Source organism: Ostrea edulis, chromosome 5 (genome assembly GCF_947568905.1).
Source record: "Ostrea edulis chromosome 5, xbOstEdul1.1, whole genome shotgun sequence".
NCBI classification, from domain to species: domain Eukaryota; kingdom Metazoa; phylum Mollusca; class Bivalvia; order Ostreida; family Ostreidae; genus Ostrea; species Ostrea edulis.
Window position 1 is genome coordinate 44901444 of NC_079168.1, and position 22400 is coordinate 44923843.

At 35.1% G+C, this 22400-nt stretch overlaps 1 protein-coding gene across 1 annotated transcript; it reads right to left on the bottom strand.

Annotated features, from left to right (window-relative positions):
* Positions 1 to 1007: 1007 nt before the first annotated feature.
* On the bottom strand, positions 1008 to 20670 carry LOC125651817 (28S ribosomal protein S5, mitochondrial-like). The gene is made up of 11 exons (XM_048880599.2): positions 20528 to 20670; positions 17731 to 17820; positions 14980 to 15099; positions 11613 to 11852; positions 10988 to 11022; positions 9883 to 9973; positions 6196 to 6242; positions 5250 to 5307; positions 3325 to 3387; positions 3007 to 3146; positions 1008 to 1420 (listed from the first exon to the last, which is right to left on the bottom strand). The coding sequence occupies exons 1-11, from the start codon at positions 20598 to 20600 to the stop codon at positions 1052 to 1054; spliced, it is 1326 nt and encodes a 441-aa protein (XP_048736556.2). The 5' UTR covers positions 20601 to 20670; the 3' UTR covers positions 1008 to 1051.
* Between the last annotated feature and the right edge of the window lie 1730 nt (positions 20671 to 22400).

Below are 22400 nucleotides of genomic sequence, written 5' to 3' on the forward strand. Positions count from 1 at the left end.
TATGTACCGAGTTTGACAGTCCTAGCCCCAATAGTTCAGTCTGTATTCTGCCTACAAGGTTTACATATTAACTGATACTACGACCTTGATCTTTGACCTTGAAAAATAATGGACATTTTCTTCTCATCATGATGATCAAATGCACCAAGTTGTAATATTCTGGAGCTTAGGGTTCGTTCCATATCCTGCTTACAAGGATTTCCTTTCAAGTGATGCTACGACCTTGACCTTTGACCTTGAAAAACAATAGTCATCGTCCTCTCATCATGGTGATCAACTGTACCAAGTTGTAATATCCTGGAGTTTATGGTTCAGTCTGTATCATGCCTACAAGGTTTTCCTCCTAATGATACTACACCTTGAAAATCAATTGGCATCCTTCTCTTTTCATGGTGATCAAATTACCAAGATGTAAAATTCTGGAGCTTACAGTTTGGTCTGCATCCTGCCCACAAGGTCTAGACAGGCAGACAGAGGGACAACACCATACCATAATTAGTCCTGTCTTTGACGGGCGTATAAAAAATTACAAGAGGCCCACAGGCCTTATTGGCCATTTGAGTATTAGAAAAGTATCACTTGCCCCAAGGGCTATGAAATCAAGAAAAAATTTCCTGTGCTAAATTCTAATATTTATCAGCAGTATAAAACAAGATGTGTTCTTAAAACACAAATGCCTCCAATACCCATACTGATGAAAAACTTAACTTACTATGATATAATATGTTATATTACCTCTGAATGAATACAGTATATTTTGGGCCCACTTTAGAGTTAGCAAAATTTACAATTTTGGTACATTTCTTAAATATGAATATAGGGTTTATACAATATTAAGAAAATTAAAGCAGTCTTTGACATGACAAAAACAACAAGAGGTACTGTGAGCAATGCTCACTAAGAATACCCCCCGCTTACCCCAATATTATACTCTTCCAACATGTGCGCAGTCCTCTAAACATAAGAATTATAAAGTCTTCTTTTAAATCAAAACACAAGACATTCTATTTTTCATTGTATTCATTTAATATCTCACAAGTCACATTCCTCATCATTCCTCTTTCTTTTTCCCGGCCTGATCTCGTTGGATCCGCTCCTCTTTTGAGGGCTCCAGTCTACACAATCTCCTCACTTTCTGGGCCTCATGTTGTCCCCTTCTCCTTTCCTGTTGATCGAGCTTCCTTCTAAATGATGTAAGACCAAGTCTCTCCCACACTGGCCTTATTTTTGGCCGAGTCCAGTGGAGTTTGCCTTTGGTGTACAGAGTATCTAAATCATACACATCCCTTTCACTTCCATAGTACTTTGCTTGTATTTTCCCATCCTCTGGTGATGCCACAACAACTGGTGTCTGATTTCGTTCATCTGAGAGCTCTATCACATGCATCTTGGTTCGGTTGGACAATTCTTGGTGTGTTTCCTGTAATGGCAGAAATGCTACTTCAGAGTTTTAGGAGACATCATCTACCCTGCCAGTAAATTGAAGCTGTATCATTCTGAGAATGGACATACAATATATTATTTCAGCTATTTCGAAATTTGGCACAATTGGATCCGATGCACTGTTTTGACATATAACCATGAATAGTGCTTGTTCTGTGTTTTGTAATGGATAAATAGAGAATTTCCACAGGACTTGCCCAAACTGGGGTGATTTCAAATACATTTGTACATGTGTACACTGTACAGCATATCTGAATGTTGTATTCATACATGTACATACAAACTTGTACATCCCTGAATCTAATGCTTATGACTTTGACCTGACACAATGACCTTTGATGGATGGTCTAGACACACAATGAATGCTAAAAGAAACCATTGGGTCAAGTATGAGTAAATAAAGTTTCTCTGTTACAACAAGAGGTACTGTGAGCAATGCTCACTAAGAATACCCCCCGCTTACCCCAATCTCCCAAAGGGTGTTGTTAATAGGTATAAATTACCTCTTTCCTGAGTGTAAAAACATGGTATGCCTTTGTAGAAGAAAATGGAAGATATAGTCCGAACACAAATCCATGGCATAAACCTATAATTTTGACCTTGAGATCAAACATCAAGGTCATAAAGAGGCCATGAATGTACATGACACATAGTCTCCTGGTGATACACCCATGTCTTTTGGTATGACTATGTCAAAACCCTATAATCAATTTTGACCTTGAGGTCAAAGTTCAAGGTCATATAGAGGTCATGAAGGTACCCGACACATCGTCTCATGGTGATACACTCATGTGTCAAATATGGTATGCCTATGTCAAAGAACAAAGAAGTTTTGGCCCTGACACGAATCCATTGTAAAAACCTTTAATTTTGACCTTGAGGTCAAGGTCATATGGAGGTCATGAAGGTACTTGACATATCATCTCATGGTGATCCACCTATGTGCCAAATATGGTATGCCAAAGTCAAAGAACAAAGAAGTTATGGCCCGGACACGAATCTGCACAGACAGACGGACAGACAAACAGAGTGATTCCTATATACTCCCTTAACTTCGTTCGGGGGGTATAAAAATAGGTGGCCTGGATAAATAGTTTGCAATTTTTTCCAAGTGGCCTTGACACTGTCAAAGTAAAATGACTTTCATCTAGGACATATGCAATGTATCTAAGAAATCTCCAAATGATTTCCGCAAGGATCAACCCTTGGGTTATAGGCAATGTTTATATTAAGTATAAGAAGTTTGATAATTTTGGATTAGACACAACTGTACAGACAGTGATTTCTAACCCAACCCAACCCCCCCCCCCCCAAAAAAAAACCCAGAAAATATTTTGAACAAAAGCTCTGCAAGGCAGGGTATATCTTCTCGCAATGAGTGTGTACATGCTTTTTTTCATGAAGTCCTGTAGTGACCTTGAGTTTTTGACCCAATAATCATTAGGGTTCTTCTTTTAATAACAAAGCTACATGTGAAGTAACAAATCAAAATCGAGCAAAAAATGTCTACAAGCTCAGCCTTCCGCGAATAAAGTTTGTGGGAATGTAAATTATTAACTAAACCTGGTGTGTTACTGCATTGAAGAAAGCCATCGTCATGGTGATGGTATTTTTTGTGTTGCCCTCTGTCTTGACATAAATGTCTTTAATTCCAGACAGCAGGCACAAGTCTTTTATCACCCGGTGTGCCACTACTCCATGTCCTTGAAATAAAACAGAATGCATTGTGCTTGCTGTGATGTTCCATTGACTGTTAAATGTACTATTTTGGCAGACTGATTTGCAAATACATCAATTATATGTAGTAATCCTTGAAAGAGTTTGAAACATCAAATCTATTCTGCTGACATTGCAGATCTTTAACTTGGGACATAATTTTACCTTCATATGCTCTTTTGGCAAACACCTTTGTACAATGAACTTGTGAGTGTGAGTTGTGGAACACTGAAGATGAAAAAGAAATACAAATTATTATCTGTATTGTTTTTTCAGAAGTGTGGAGTGAGAATGATTTCTATCAATTTTGGGGTCAAATGTCAATACAACTGTTAAACTTTCAGGTCAAGGTCATTAGGTCAAAGTTTTTAGTAAATGTCTTGTCAAAAGGAATATACATGTGAAATATAAAAGCCCTATCACTAACCATTCAAAAGTATGACAAGGTTAAAGATTTTCAAAAGTAAGTCAAACTACATGTTGAAGGTCACAAGATAAACAAGAGGCCCATGGGCCACATCGTTCGCCTTAGTCACCTTGGCTCATAGCTACAGATTTTCCCTATATATTCGCATATAAAACTTTAATCCCTAGTGTGGCCCCAACCTACTCCTGGGGGCCATGATTTTTACAAACTTGAATCTGCACTATGTCAGGAAGCTTTCATGTAAATGTAAAACTTTTCTGGACCAGTGATTCTTCAGGAGATTTTTAATGATTTTCCCTATATATTTGTATGTAAAACTTTGATCCCCTCCTATTGTGGCCCCATCCTACCTCCAGGGGCCATGATTTTTAAAAAATTGAATCTGCACTATGTAAGGAAGCTTTCATGTAAATTTCAGCTCTTCTGGCCTAGTGGTTCTTGAGAAGATTTTTAAACGAGCCTACCCTATTTTTGCATTTTTGTGATTATCTCCCCTTTGAAGGGACATGGCCCTTCATTTGAACAAACTTGAAAGCCCTTCACCCAATGATGCTTTTGGCCAAGGTTGGTTATAATTGGCCCAGTGGTTCTGGAGAAGTCAAAAATGTAAAAAGTTTACAGATGGACAGACAGACAGACGACGGACATCAGGCGTCGGATCAGAAAAGCTAAAATATAGGTACATGTATTATGTAACTGTCCTAGAGTCAGAACCCAGGGGTTGCAAAATTCACAATTTTGGTACATCCCTTTCTGCTTTTCCTAAAAATGCATTTAGTTTTTATATAGTATCAGCAAAATTAAAGAAGTCTTTAAAATGATAAAGACATTTAATTGCTTTGACCATTTTGGACCTACTATGGTACCAAAACCCCTACCTGGGATCATGAAAGTTACAATTTTGGTAAAGGGCTACCTGCTCCTTTAAAATATTCATTTAGTTCCAATTTAGTATCAAAGAAGATGTTATTTAAATGTTTTACATACAAACACTATAAGCCAAGTTTGGCCCCGCCCTATAGTCAGAATCTCTACCCTGGGGATCATGAAATTTAAGATTTTGGTAGAGGCCTTTCTGCTCTGCATGCATGAAATAAGAACCTCTACTCAAGGGATCAATTTTGGTAGATCCCTTACTGCTCTATTTGATTACTGTTATGCATTTACATGTAGTTTTTCTTAAAATGTGCAGTTGTAGAGAAGAGAACATTTGAAAATGACTCTGTTGACCTAAAAACATGTCTGATGAAACACTATGCTCCTGTGGCAACAAAAAAATGGTCAAGGTCACAAGGTCAAAAACTTTGGTACCAAAAAAAGGTATTGTCACAAGAAATGCAAATATGAAATCATTATCACAAAATTATGAACAACCTTAAAGTTTCAGACAGACAGAACAAATATAATATGCCCCAAATCTTTGATACAGTGGCATAAAATGGTATTGATTTCTAGATTTTTACTATTCTGCATGGACTAGCATGATGGAATTTAAGTAGTATGCAATGAATTTCACTAAATCATGGACATGAGCTAATTTTGAGCCCTAGAAAACTGTATGTGCACAGCTCCTCTAAAGATGAGGGTTGTCTTATATGCCAGTCACTGTAAACTTAAAGGCAAAGCAAAACTCCCAGAAATAATATTGACTATGTTTACTCACATGTATGTCCATTGTATCTTTCAATAAACATTAGTTGTTGCCCTGCTTTGTCTCTGGCCTAAAGTGTGACAATAATGAATTAGGTTCACAAGCGAATTCAAAGATAAGATTCAAGATTGCAAGAACCAAGTTTATGTACATTAATATTGATTAAAGAGAGGATGATCTATATATCTGAACCTGTAATCAGTGGTATAACTTAGTCATTTGTGTGACTTGACCCCTAGGAGGTAACATTTCAATTTCAGCTATTTTCTATTTGCAAGTCCTTATATCTATAGCTTTATAAAATTCAACTTTATGCAACAATAAACAGTACTGGAACAGCCCTGATGGCTGTTCCAATAAAACATACATGGGACAGGGGGAAGACACGTGAAAATTAGGATGACCACCCATAAAAGTGATTTTGGTACACTCCTATCCACCCATAGAGGCAAATGATGAAGCTTTATAGGCACTTATAGAAGCAAATTGATTTATTTGAAAAGTAGAAAATATTCCCAAATCAGATTTTTTTCCTCCATCATACAGCACAAAATACTTTTTCATTTTGATATCAACTTTATTTTGGTGTTCAATACATGTAATTCCATTTCAAGCATAATTTACAGAACGCCAAACTTGCCTTTGACAATCGTGTGTTCTGATTATTTTCTCACAGTTTACCCTGGTATATAGTTTGGTAAAATAACCACCCACAAAAGCAATTTTTGTGCAAAAGCCACCCACCATAGAATCAATATCCCACCAGTGTGAACCATACATAGATGTTTAAAAAACTGTCTTCCCCTGGTACCTCATATGTTATTATGGAACAGCCCTCAGTTGCTTTATAACATATGTAATGCTGTATACTGATCACATGTAGAATTGTAACCATTATTACAATATGTGGTTTTGCCTTAATAAATTGTCACCATGGTTACAATAACTGTGGTTTTACCTTAATTCCAGCCGCAGTTAGCTGCTTTGCTTTAGCAACCGCAAAACCTGCAAATGACAGGGGAAAAAAGTGACCCACAATTAAAGATTCCTGTCACACACACTGCTGAAAAATTTCATTTGCTAATGCCCTTCTACAGTAAAACTTAATTTACATGTTGTGTATTCCTGTGAAGCATTTTAGTCCCTAGAATTTCCTCTACTATTCATTGTGTTCCAGATCTTGCCAATTTTGTACATGTACATTGTTCGTTATGAAAAGAATAGGCTGCTCCTGATTACTGTGGAATCATCATTGTTCATGGGTATTGATGTTCCTGTGTGGAATCATCATTGTTCGTGGGGTATTGATGTTCCTGTGTGGAATCATCATTGTTCATGGGGTATTGATGTTCCTGTGTGGAATCATCATTGTTCGTGGGGTATTGATGTTCCTGTGTGGAATCATCATTGTTCATGGGGTATTGATGTTCCTGTGTGGAATCATCATTGTTCGTGGGGTATTGATGTTTCTGTGTGGAATCATCATTGTTCGTGGGGTATTGATGTTCCTGTGTGGAATCTTCATTGTTCGTGGGATATTGATGTTCCTGGATTTCGTGGGTCACTCTTACCCACACATGTCCTCGAACATTATTTCAAACCAAGTAGCGTCATCTGTCCTAGTGACTTCGTATCTCTAACCCACAAAATTACGTCCCTATGAACCAGCAAAATTTTGCTAACCCACGAACATTGGCCCTCACAAATTAAAATGATTCCACAGCATGCGGGACTCATCAATGTAGGGCATATTTGAAATCTTGTAAAACTGAAGACCAGAAAGACATGATTTTCAACATTATTCATATTCTACCTGATTAAAAGTTAAAGGTTACACTAAATTCCTTTCAGCTCAATATTTATCACTAATCATGTGTAATAAACAGTGGACAAATTTTCAAGGAAATCCATGAACTAGTCTCTTGCACCAAAGGTCCACCGACCTTATTGATTACCTGAGTATTTGTTAGAAGTATCACTAGCCTAAAAGGATATAAAATCTATAATAATTTTCCTGTTCTACATATCTAAAATAAATTCTAATATTTAGTAGCAATATAAAACAAGATGTGTTTTTAAAACACAAATGCCCCCAAAAGTCCCCATAATGATGAAAGACTATACATAATATATGTTATATTAACACTATATGACTATTTTGGACCAGCTTATGGGAGTTATGAGATTGATCACTGTTCGGTATCTTTACCTTTCATTCTGTATTGTGTAAAATTTAATCTCCAATTTTAGTCCCATCATAACAAGGACCTTAATTTGAAAAAGAAAATACGAATTTACACAACTTGGTAATATTTGTTGTCGATATGACGTAGTGTGGCCTTGCAACTTTTGAAAAGAATTTTTTGTAAATTTCCTACAATTTCTCTAAAACTTCACTCCCTACTTTAGCCCCACCCTGGCCCCAGGGGCCATGCTTTGATCACATTTGAATCTACACTAAATTGGAATGCTTGTATATCAATATCACTAATCATGGCCAGTAGTCCTTGGGAAGATTTTTCAAGATTTTTTGGAATATATATATATTCCCATGTAAAATTTTGATCCCCTTTTGTTGCCCCACCCTACCTTCTGGAACCATGTTTCATACAAATTTAAATCTGCACTACCTGAGGATGCTTGCATGACTAAACATGGGCTTCATACTCTTGAGAACATGATCATTTCCTATATATTCTTATGTAAAACTTTGATTCCTTATTGAGGTCCCATTCTATCCCCAGGGGCCATGATTTTAATAAACTACAATCTGCACTACTGGAAGATCCTTGCATATTAAAGTGACTAATCATGAACCTGCTGTTCTTGAGGATAAGATTTTAAAACATTTTTTCCTATATATTTTCATGTAAAACTTGATAAGGTCTACCCTATCCCTATGAATCTGAATAAACTTGAAACTGCATTACCTGAACATATTACTATGACTTATCAACCATCCTACCCTAGGACCATGCTTTGAACAAATTTGAATCTGCACTCCCAAAGGATGCTTGCATATTGATATGACTAATTATGGCCCTGTTGCTCTAGACAAAAAAGATTTTTTAAAGATGTTTCCAATATTTTTTGGCCTTTTGATTATCTCCCCTTGGAAGGGAAATTTGGGGGGTGGGGGTGGGTGGTGGCCCTTCATTTGAGCAAACTTGAATCCCCTTCCTCAAAGGATACTCTTTGTCAAGTTTGGTTCAAATTGGCTCAGTGGTTCTGGAGAAGAAGATGAAATTGTGAAAAGTTAACTACAACGATGACACACAATGAACTTTCCATAAGAGAAGCCCACTTGAGCCTTTAGTTCAGGTGAGCTTAACAGTCTGACTTTCTCCATTTCAGATGTTGTCTAGACTGGCAACATTCTGATGGACCACTAATGGCCTGTTTAGAAAAGTTTTACTGTAAGTTGATATCTAGCCAATAAATTGTTCTTGAAATCAATTTTTCCCTAGAAACTTTTTGTAAAGACTTTTAATACATTTTGAATGTAAATATATGTTTGCATTAAGAAATGAAACTTATAATTCTTTGTTTGATGATAGCGCATTGATGAAAAAGTTTTCTGTCCAATTTTTCGTTTGATACATGCATCAAACAAAGAATTATAAGTTTTATTTCTTATCATTTAATTATGTTTTTAAAATAGAAAAACAAATAGTTTCTCCCATCAAAAAGCTTGAATTAACGTTTTTTGAAGTGGCGCATAGGAATACATATATGTAACAATGAAAACAAAAACAAAACAGCATGGCTGTGCGTTTAGGTCAGGTACAGTTACTGTGCAGATTTAAATGGATTACACGCCAAATTAAAAGTGCAATGGTTAAAAGCTGAATTAGATATAAAGGAAGATAACAAGTGGTGACTGGATGTGTGCTGCATTGTGTTGGAGGAGACATTGAACACTGATTGTGTCGTAGGAACAGTGGAATGCAACTCGGCTCCATTTCAATATCAAGTAAAAAGTTCAACACCTCTTCATCTAAAACACACTCATTGACTGAGCCCCATATAACGCAGTTCAATTTCATTGATATCTCCCAGATCAAAAGTTGCCACTTGCTCCGCCATGTTTATCAAACTCATACAGCAGACGATACATACCGGGAACTCGTGTAATCTGTCTATTTCTACCAGTAAGTGGTCTACGTTATCAAGTTTCAAAGACTATTCTGCCACGTCATCACTAAGCCTATGTATGTTGTTTCTTTAAATTCATTTGTACTTTATTCATATCTTTGGTTGTGCTTATTTTTGAGAGCAATGAAAAACAAAAATCAAACGAATGCATTTCGTTATATGTAGCCTAATGCTGGTGTGGAAATTCCCGTCCTATGAATAGCGCTAAAATTAGAACAGGGAAGACGAATTCCAGAGAAAAGTAGTTCTGCGTGCTTAGTGCAGATGAACTCCAAATGAAATTTTTTCTGACTATGAAATCAAACGAATTTTTCAACCAATCAGCATCGTTGTTAAATCATCACTTTAAAAGTTATTAAATGATTTGGGGCTCCACTAGGTTCTGCTGAAAATTCATCTTTAATGCTAGATAAGGGAGAGATTTTCAAAACTCTTCCAATGGTTGGTGTTTGATATAAAGCTAAAACTGTCTTTCTTGTTGTTGGCTTACCCGCCAGACCATTTCCATTCCCGACAGCTACCAGAGCTCTGTATGAGAACACTTTCCCCTGATCTGCTGTGATATTGGTGATTTTCTTGATCTGGAATAGAAATCAATTCATCTTGAATTCCATATTCAGTGACAGAGAGTAATGTTTGACAAACACAATACTGAGGTTCCATCTAGACACAAATTTCAGTACAACTGCCTTGATATGATATGTATCAAGATATTCATAATACAGTAAAAACAAAAGTCTTTGATTTAGCATAATCATTTAACATAAAGAGCATTTCATCATTGTTGTCTCAAAAGAGTTGACATGTTTGATCACCATCTTCAAATACAGCTATCTAAGTGGCCAAATAATTTATATTTTGCTTAGACTAATTTTAGGATGTATATTTCACTAAATTAAACGATAGTGTATCATGGGTACTTAACTTTAAAGATAGATTTTATTGATTAAACGTAACATCCTAGTCCTAATCATTTTGCTAGTTTGTGTGTATACTGAACACATATTTATTTCCAGAGTTAAAATTTTGCAGAATACCAGTTTTGGTTTTGTCCTCGAGTATGAGATTTCACAGAATTGCATAAACTTACATGAAAATAGCTTACATACTTTAAGTCTGATGATATGAGATTATGAGGATTTTATGTTACCACGGACTTGCAGAAACAAATACCGCATGTAAAAATGCACATTTACCGTAAATTCAAGTACATATACATGTACTGTACTTGATTGAGCACTTTATATCATGGTTTGTTCAACCATTGTTGCAAAGTGGTTAGCATTGAAGGAAAACACGTCTGATCGTTATAGTGGTTTATTTGAACTCTCTCGTTTAATATCTACTATACTATAGCAACGTTACGTTTACAAAGCATTATGACGTCACAAATAACGTTAGCGTAATGTTTGAGCGCAGCTAATCCATGACAACCATCAAAACAATGAAAATGGCTGTTTGATGAATAAAGATGAATCTACAGAGTTTTCAAAATGAGTGCTACTTGATATTTTTTTTTTAAATCCTCGAAGAAATATATTCTGTATACAGTTGGACTGAATATTTATATAGAAAATATTGTTCTAGATACTCACTTGCAGCAATCTTGAATCAAAGCCATCAAAGTTTTCTGAAACCATAGCAATAATAATAACCCTATTTCTGTAGTTATAGTGACATTACATAATAGATTAACAAGTATTAAAATACGATTTCATACTACTCTTATATTGAAAGCAGATCCATTGATCCTTTCACTTATAACTCTATGCAATTTAATAGATCTGAGGATTTAATTTAATGAGATTGATATCATCCAGGACCAGAAGAATGATTGTAACTTAATTGTGACCTGAAATCTACACTGGTCTTTCTCTTCTTTATATTCATAAAAAGAAATCTTTGAGAAACATATATACCCCTATGTGACAATATTGAAAAGGGTAATCTTTAAATTTAGAATGTTTACAATAAGAGTGAAAAAAACTGTTGGCAGTCTATTTTGTAAACACATTGACTGAACCTGAAGTGAATTGACCAATGGGAGACCCCATACTGGAAAGAAATACGTATATTTTTTTGAAAATTTTTTGAAAATTCATCCAGAATGAAGCTAACATTGAATCAAAGACCCTGAATCACAAATCAACTGCATCATGATTTATTGATTCACCCCTAGCATCAACACAATAATCTATCCTACACTGTTAGAAGACATACCTTCTCGCACTTGGGCTGGTGGCCCTAAACTGGTTCCAGGTAAAAAATTACTAGTGTAACCTCTTAACAGAGGATTGACATATTTTGTTGTACTACGGGTTTTCTTTGTGGACTTCCGATGTTGTCGAAGTTCCTCTAGTGTTGTATCAAATTCCTCAGAACGTTGAACAGTGAATTTTACTCGTGAAGTCTCGCTGAAGAGTTTGGTGTTTAATCCAGGGAAAGACATCCCTTCCTTACCTGCAGGATTAAAAATGGTTGGAACTGCTTACTGTAAACATATCTAAATTGGCATAATCAAATTTGAGCACATTTTCCAACATAGGCTAAATAGTCCAATCATGAATTAGTGCAATTTGAATTCAGAATTTCATTTTGTAAACGAATATACAAATTAGCACAAAAGGGCTAGTATGAAAAGCAATAAAATATGATTAAGATATATAAGAAAAACTTGTGCTAATTGTAACAGGGACAGTTACACATGTTTCCCTAACATCCCCAATGGTTACAAAGTGGTGCCATTTTTTTTTCATTAAGTTCCACTGAATCTTTCAATATACACTATAATTTTAAAACAACAGTATAACTTTTATTTCCTTAAGTTATAAGAGAGTGTCCGTCTTGACACACCTTCTTCTCAAACTCCTCTTTTATATCTGAGCAGAAACCAGCTAATCTTTTAAAATATGACAGGTGGTGTCCTGCAAATGTGCAATAAGAATTTCCAATTTTACCTTAGGGGGCTAAAAAAAAAAATTTGGTTTCCAGAACTCATACGTTTTATGCAATACCCAAACCATCTATTTGAAGATGATTAGTGGTATCCTATAGATGTGCAATAAGCTTTCAGAATTTACCCTGAGGCCCAAATGGGGGCACATATCATAGAATATTAAATTCAAATAAATGAAATATTAGTTGCATTTAATGATTTTCATGATGCTTGAGATTGTTTCTGAAATAGAGCGATGCTCCAGTTTAGCCAGTAACCAATCAGACCTGAGAAACAAAGGTCACTATACATGTACAATATGCAGGTTATTTCAACATGTGTTTCATAAACTATAATCATAATGAACTCTTCGGAAATAATCATGAATAAATGAATTTTACTTGTAAAACGCAACTTCATTGGTTCATTTCACTTTATCAACAATCTTTATATCTTTTAACATAGTGGCCATTCATGTGATGTCACATTACTTTTGACTGTTCTGTTTCCATTTTGTTGCTATGGCAATATTGGTCTGCATCATATAAAATTCTTATTTTCTTTAGAATTATTCATCAAATAATATAAAACATGATTTGCTAAATTACATTATAAGAAATGAGAATTAGTTTTACTCATTTTATATGAGTAAGTTGGGACAGTTTACGCTTTGTGGTTTATAATGTGTAAACTGCCCCAACTCACTTTATATTGTATAAGATGAGTAAAAATCACTTTGATTCCTTATATGATTTAGTAAATAAACTTTGAACAGATACTTCCAGCAAGAAGAGGATCTGTGGAATGTTTTGTCGCCAAATTTTCATAAGAGGGAGAATGGAAATGTTGCTTCAGGAAGACTAAAGGAGGGACTGGAGAATTAGTTTGATGGCATGTAATCTAAGTTAAAGTGATTTTATTTTCTTGAGGGAAAATAAAAGAATTGCATGCAATTAGCTGCAATGTGTGTGTACAGAGAGTTGCATGCAATAGCATATTACATGAGATTAATAGCATTAATTACAGCATGTAAACTAGCCTTAATGAATTAATGTCTCATGTTCCCTACACATGAAATCTGAGCTGCCATCTACCATGAAGCTTATGAAGATTGCGTTGTTTAACGGATCACAATTCTGGAACCTTGCTACATCAGCAATAGATTTTGATTTATTGGGCATAAACAGCTATTCATGTTTTGATAAATGTTTTTTTACCACATGTGCATAAGATTCTAAATGCAGACAGATACTTTAGGCCTAGGGATTTGCTCTCAGATAAACTGTGCATGTATGTGGTGACATTGATAGACAATGCCACCAATCTTGAAATTTGTGGAACCTTTAGTGAAGTCATATCAGATCATCTGAATCTTTCTATGATAGGTGCAAATAAACAGTAATTTAACTCCTTTAGAGAATACCAAATTAAGAGTAGGGCAAACACAGACCCCTGGACATACCAGAAGTGAGATCAGGTGCCTAGGAGAAGCATCCCGTTGACCGGTCACACCCACCGTGAGTCCTATATCTCGATCGGATAAACAGAGTAATCCGTAATCAAAATCAGTGTGTAAAGAACAGCTTCGATTGGTATGAAACATCTTAGACAGCATTTTTCCCAATGACAGGTTGTATTGGTAAATAAGATCATTATAAGACCATAAAATTTGTGAAATGCTGACTTCAAACGAGACTGCCGAAACCCCTGCACCATCAACTTGTTTGTCAGTAGCTTGCCTCGATTCAAAAACTGATCATAAGCAGAACAAGCTCTTGCGTATCAAATCAGTTGAGAGATATGAACACCATATGCAGGTGATAATGGATTATTGCTACATGGATATGAGAGGTTGACAATGGAGAAGCTGAAGTCATCCCATTTGTCATAAAGTTAATTTGTTAGTTTGCTGTTAACATCTATGTTCAATAAAATATCTAAGTATGAAGCAGATGTGGAAGACTGGTGTCTTATTTCGAGTTCACTGGGATATATCATTTATGAATTTAATTGATGCAGGTTAAATGTCCATTCAGTGTTACCTGGGCTTATCTGCACGAAGACGACACGTAAATTCAGCCATGGTGATAATGGATTTCATTATATCCAATCACATTTTATACAAGGGGGACTGAGATTGAAATTCTAATATATTGTAGAAGAATTTTGTTGTAACCATCATGTTTAATCAATATCAGGAAAGAGAAGACAATTGGTTTGGACCTTAAATAAAATCATAATAATTTGTAATATGCAGCATTATGTTGTATTTGTTTTCATTGTAAACAGAGACCATAGTACTTATTTCAGGGATGTGACTGAATTCCTCAGAAATCAGAGGAAAACTGGTCAAAAAGGGAGGAAAACCCCTCACCTTACTTGGAAAATATCATTTTCTGTCACTTTAAATCAAACCTAGAGTGTTTCATTTTTTAGAAAATTGAGCCAATCAGAGGATTTCCTCTGAAAAGAGGAAAAATCACACCCCTGTAATATTTTGAGGTTCAAGTATGAATAAATGCTTTTGTCCAATTAATAAAATAAAGCCATGTATCAAGTTAATGAATGCTTGTACTTGTAGATCTGTATAATGTAGAGCTGGTGAACAGTAACAAATACTGAAGCAAATACACAAATGTTTCATCAACTTACCATGTCCTAATCTTTGTCCAATATGAAGGTTAATTTTTTTCTTGGTTGATTTGGCTCTGCCTCGTTTCTTTCCTGCTGAGCTGACTGAGGTCACACCCTCCCATAATTCATCAGATGAAACTACAAACATAACACATATTCAGATGAAGTTACAAACATAACATATTCAGATGAAATTACTAACACAACATTGATTCAGATGAAACTACCAACCTAACATTGATTCAGATGAAACTACAAACCTAACATTAATTCAGATGAAACTGCAAACCTAGAATTGATTCAAATGAAACTGGCAAACTTAACATTGATTCAGATGAAACTACAAACCTAACATTGATTCAGATGAAACTACAAACCTAACATTGATTCAAATGAAACTGCAAACTTAACATTGATTCAGATGAAGCTACAAACATAACACTGATTCTAAAGCTTCAAAGTACCCAATATTTCAAATAAAAGTGAAAAATCATGTTGGATAATATCACACAAGAAGTTGACAAATTCAACATATCCGAGTTTTAGAAAGAGGAATTACTAATTTGAAATATATGCATGTGGAATCAAATCCAGGACCCCTCTATTATTAGTCCAGTACTGTACATCTATTATTGGCCAGGTACTGTACATCTATTATTAGTCCAGTACTGTACATCTATTATTAGTCAGATACTATCATCTATTATTAGACAGGTACTGTACATCTATTATTAGTCCAGTACTGTACATCTACTATTAATTCAGTACTCTACATCTATTATTAGACAGGTACTGTACATCTACTATTAGTCCGGTACCGTACATCTATTATTAGTCTGGTATTGTACATCTAGTATTAGTCCGGTATTGTACATCTAGTATTAGTCAGATACTATCATCTATTATTAGACAGGTACTGTACATCTATTATTAGTCCAGTACTGTACATCTACTATTAATTCAGTACTCTACATCTATTATTAGTCAGGAACTGTACATCTACTATTAGACAGGAACTGTACATCTAGTATTAGTTGGTACTGTACATCTATTATTAGTCCAGTACTGTACATCTAGTATTAGTCAGGTACTGTACATCTAGTATTAGTCAGATAATGTACATTAGGGGTGAAACGATGCATCGCGATGTGGCCGAATCGCGATGTAGAGGTCTCGATTCGATGTTCGATTTATTCCGGGTCTGTTTCAGTTTGATACGGTTCTAGAATCATAGCATACATTGCTTTTGATAACACGGTTTCTGATTAGCCAATGGAATTGAAAATTGCCCAATCAACCTACGAGTAAACTTTGATGTACCAAAATGGACACAGTCGAGTTGAAAACTGCACCCCCAATGTATAAATCCTGGGTATGGTGACAGTTCGGCTTTAGGACGAGTGTTGCTTTATGTTAAACGCTTTTATATCATGTAGAATTTATTTGCAGAGAGCAATAAATACAATAAACATAAAAAAATCTAAGCATTAAAAAGAATTTGGTACATGCTATTGTATCGAATCAAAAATCATCGAATCAAGACTAAAGTATCGAAAATCAAATCGAATCGAGAAGGTACTATATCGTTTCACCCCTACTGTACATCTAGTATTAGTCAGATACTGTACATCTATCATTAGTCAGGTACTGTTCATCTACTATTAATTCAGTACTGTACATCTATTATTAGTTCAGTACTGTACATCTAGTATTAGTCAGGTACTCTAAATCTATTATTAGTCAAGTACTGTACATCTAGTATTAGTCAGGTACTCTAAATCTAGTATTAGTCAGGTACTCTAAATCTATTATTAGACAGGTACTGTACATCTAGTATTAGTCAGGTACTCTAAATCTATTTTTAGACAGGTACTGTACATCTATTATTAGACAGGTACTGTACATCTAGTATTAGTCCGGTACTGCACATCTATTATTAGACAGGTACTGTACATCTAGTATTAGTCCGGTACTGCACATCTATTATTAGACAGGTACTGTACATCTAGTATTAGTCCGGTACTGCACATCTATTATTGGTCAGGTACTGTACATCTAGTATTAGTCCGGTACTGCACATCTATTATTAGACAGGTACTGTACATCTATCATTAGTCAGGTACTCTACATCTACTATATCCAGGCTGATATATATGGTCCTAACCAATACTATCAAATTTCTCCCTTGTTTCTCTTAAGATTTTTTAACTCCATTGAAACCTTACTCACAAGTTCCATATGGGGGTTTATTTTATTGGGTGCCAATGTAATACATGCTGGAAGAAGAATTGACTGGAAATTTTGTGGCTGGACCAGGAATCATGTCTGGAAGTCCTTATTAGTCAGATACTCTACTTTGAAACAAATTGCAATTTTCTGATGTTGATCTATGATTCTATTTATGTGTGTCTCGCATCTTAAAAAGTGTGATGACCAATATATTTTATTTGATAATTTATTGGTTTTAACTAGTACATCATGGAAAATAAATACACCTTTTAAACCTTTGTTAAGCTTTATAAGATAAATGAGAGTATGGAGTTACATTAAATCATTAAAACTTTTCATTAATATATATTGAATACCTACAATGTATATATATTTGATTATTCATAGAAAATATGACCTTTTTCATCAAATAGTTTATCAAATTTTCATTATACTCAGTGAATAAAATTTCTTTAAAAACATATTTCTATCATGCACAAAGTTGGAATTAAATAAAGATTTTGCAAAAACATTTGCAGTGAGAATCAACAAAGCTCTGACCTGTTGTGACAAAACTGTAGTTCCTGGACTGCAAATGATTGTAATGCGAGAGTACGAATACTGACAGTAGACTTGGACATTTTGGACAACCTGAAAATAAAATTTGTACCTGACAAATGCTACTGCAAGTTGTTTTAATATGCAATTTTTGAGTTGCCCAATAGTTCTTTCTTTTTGTGGAACTTTCTTACACACAGTGAGACGCAAAACATACTATCGTCCACACGCGGTGGGTACAGAATTACAGATGCTTATCTCTGCCTTCATATATTGCCTAAAGGATGATTATCAGACATCAAGCAACCACCCAAACTGCTGGGTCACACAATTTTAGTAAGTTTATGAGTGTTTGATAATAAAATAGCTCAAACAAAAATCGACATCTTTCTTTGATTAAGTATCACTCATGCAGAAGAGGAAATAAAAAATAATTTCATGATGATTATATGATTTAATGCCTAATTCAAACAAATAGTATTCTTCATAAGGTCAGTTTAATGTATACCAACAGCTGATACAAACAAAATTTACGCTTTCATCACTTTTATCCTTGAATACTACATGTATATATGTTAATTTGGCATTCTATATATATTAAGATTCATTATTCAATATTTTTATTCTTTTCTTCAATATTAGATCTGCCACTTCATCATTTGCATTATGATGTCAAAACATAGAATATGACGTCACGTGTCATTATTTATTGTGTGGAGATTGAACTCGATTTGAAACCCGTATCAAAATATGGCTGTGGTATCCTAAAAAGTATTCTTGGAGGTGAAAATTTGGGAAATTTCCACAGTGAACTGATTACGTGTTTTTGGAAACTTATAGCCTAGCGTTCAATGAGTTCTATATTTGTCACAGTGTGAGAACTTCGCATCTGTCGCTAAAATTTCAACAAGGACGCAGAGGTTTGTTTTCATTTTGTCTCAAAATGCTCTGGAACATCGAACAGCATGAGGGCAGTCATTTTTATTTAGTTAACAAATAACTTACGAAAAAAAATATGAACTGAAGATAGCCCATAGGCTGTCGTGGAGTTACAATGATTTTTTTAACGTAACTTAAGTTATGAAGTTTGATAAGACGGATTTTTATCGTAAGTTAAGGTTACAATGAAATCTTGAACTTACGAAGTTTAGTAAAACTCAGCCCTGGACGTTAAACAAATTACAACCAAGTCAACCAATACTTTCTGCTTCGCCCTCCAACACAGTCACGCCGCAAGACATATCAGAGTTCTTGAAAAGTGTCGGTAATGTCGGATTATCTGATAAAAGTAGTAAATGTCCGACACAAGTTACTTAATTGTCAGTCCTGATGGCCGATAAAAGATCGGGATCGAAGTCCATTTTTTACCGGGAAAAATGGCGGCCATGTGGCCCATAAATTTTCAAACCGATGCTAAATCCGGCAAGACATTGAAACGTAAACGTGAGGAATCTGTTGTGAGAACTACGAGGAGAAAAGAAACCGGGAATCTGGGAGACAATGGATTTTGTTTGATGCGGTTTTACCTATTGCTAGGTGACACCATCTGCTCAAAGTCGCGAGACCAATTACACCCGGGCCAAAGCGAGAGTTAGAGAGAGTAATTTAAACAATTGCAGAGGTAATCCGAGATTCCTCTGACTCTTACCCCCGCTTTTATATTTGACATGTGCGGGGGAGAGTCAGAGCAGACTCCATATTGAAAAGTGGGAATTCAGCGACACCAGCTGGTGTCGCTGCTTTACCTACCTCTTACAACTTTATTTCGCGGATCTATCTTCCAAGACGTGAAAATTCAGTTAACGGAAGATAAATCTATAAATAGATCATGATTAATACGATGCTATCGCCGTTTAAACGGCCCTAACACCGACAAATGGAGCATCACTTGAATTAGGTCGCCGCCTCGCCATTTGATTTCTTTGCGCATGACGTCAGCACATGTAAACACAAAATTCCATCGTTTAAACGGCGATAGCATCGTATTAATCATGATGTATTTGTAGAATAATCTTCCGATAACTGAATCCTCGCGTCTTGGAAGATGGGTCCGCGAAATAAAGTTGTAAGAGGTAGGTAAAGCAGCGACACCAGCTGGTGTCGCTGAATTCCCACTTTTCAATATGGAGTCCGCTCTGACTCTCCCCCGCAGAAGTCACAAAATAAAAGCGGGGTTAAGAGTCAGAGGAATCTCGGATTATTGCAGAGGAAGATGAGAAAGAAGTTGAGAGGAATAGACAGGATAGAGAGAAAAGTGGAGGGTGAAAGAGAAGTGGAGGATGGAACAGAAGTGGAGGATGAGAGAGAAATGGAGCAAAAAAGTGACTCGGTGAATTGAGGAAGATTCAGAGTGTGAGGAAGATGCGAAAGGGTATGAAAGGATTTATGAACGTATAGCTGAGATGGAGATTGAATACAATAACACATGTAGTTGATTATAAATAAAATTTATAAAAACCTCAAAAGCAATGCATTTTTTTCTGGACTGACAAAATTTTGTTTGGGCTGACACTATTTCTAACAGTATCGGACCAAATGTCTGACACTTCAAAAGAACTCTGACATATCATTCAACGATTTAAAATACCTCATTCTAGTCTCTGATTTATGTAGAATGCAAGTATGCCGTCCCTAATAATCAATTTTCTTTTTTTCTAAACCTATATATTGCATTTAATCACCAAAAAATGTTACGCAGAGGAAATTCTGGTCAAAGAACTTTCACCTTGATTTATCATCTTGTCTACATAATACTTTGATAACTGTCTGAACAATTCAAGAAATTATTGCATTCTCTCACCTGTTACTTGCAATCTATTTGTCGAACTTATTATCGTTTTTGTTGCTTGAAGTCCGATTCGGGCCACACTCATGATGCATTAATCCGGGAATTATTACGAGTGTGGTTTAACATATAGTTTTATACGTCGTGCTACAAGTCGTGCATAAAATATTCGTATATTACTGCGCTCGTGATATTTAAGATATTGTTTGTTTTCAATGGGTTGATATTATCTTATGCACAGGGGCTCGTCACGAAATTTTTGTCTTAATAAAATTTGACATCGTCTATTCTATATTTACATGTAAATATAGAATAGAGAGGGTCAATTCGTGACGAGCCCCTGTGTCTTATGCAGAAAAAATGTTCATTTCATGCTCTTCACATATGAATACTCTCATAATGCTATTGAAAGTATATTCACATTTAATTATTGTAAGGAAGGTGAAGATAACGAACAGTGATCATGTAATGTATCATTTTAGGGGGGAAGGGGTAAATTTGCACGTCACATGATTTTATGATACTTGATATCATGACCCTTTTATCATTATCTTAAAGCAATATATTTAAAAAACAAAAACAAAAAACAAGAGGGCCATGGGCCGCATCACTCACATTGGCCTTAATTGCCATTGTTCAGCTGTTGGGATTTTTGAAAGATTTTTGAAAGATTTTTTTTTTTATCAATCTCATGAAAAATGTTGTGGACCCAAAGATAACAACATAACCAAAAATGAATTCACATAACACAGATGCCGCAACATCAATATGACTAACATGATCATGCTGTTCTGGATAAGATCAAACAAGGTACGTCATAGATCATGGTATGATATGAAGACCTTTCCATAAGGAATCTATATACAGAATATAAAGCTATATCTTAAATAGTTCAGGATATATTAAATTAAAAAGATTTTTATCAAAAGTATGTCAAACTTCCAGGTCAAGGTCACAAGATCAAACACCAAAATATATCAAGGTCTTGCCATAAAGAATCTATAAACAGAATATAAAAGCTTTAAAAAGTAGGTCCAACTCTAAAGTCAAGGTTCGCAAAATAGTAAGGTCTGGTCATAAAAAAATATATATACAAAATATGAAAGCTATACCTTAAATAGTTCAGAAGATATTAAATAGGTCAGGAATTTTTTAAAAAGTAGGTCAAACTCCATGGTGAAAAGATCAAACACTATAGTGTACAAGATCTTGCCATAAAGAATTCATATACAAAATATGAAAGCTCCATCTAAAATAGTTCCAACTATCTTTAATAGGTTATGTTTTCTTAAAAGTAGGTCAAACTCCGAGTTCAATATCACAAGATCAAAGGTCATGATATGAATGAAAGGCCTTGCCATAAGAAATATAAATACAAGATATGAAAGATTTACCTCAAATAGTTCAGTTAGGACATAATTTATATATGTCAGATTTTTATCAAAAGTAGGTCAAACTTACAGGTCAAGTTCACACACCATTGCATCACATGAAATAGCTTTCCGTAAAATATGTATATACAAAATATGAAAGCCCAAGCTTAAATAGTTCAAGAGATATTTTTAAGGAGTTTTCCTATATATCAGCATATAACACTTTGATTCCCTATTGTGGCCCCATTCTACCCCTAGGGACTATGAATTGCACAAACTTGGATTATTACTCTATGTCAGGAAGCTTTCATGTAAATTTCAACTTTACTGATCCAGTGGTTCTTGAGAAGAACATTATATACTCGAATGTAAAACCTTGATCCTCTATTGTGGCCCCACCATACCCCTGGGAGATATGATTTGAACAAACTTTAATCTGCACTATGTCAGGAAGCTTTCATGCTTTGAACTTTCTAACCCAATGGTTCTTGAGATGAAGATTTTTAAATGACCCC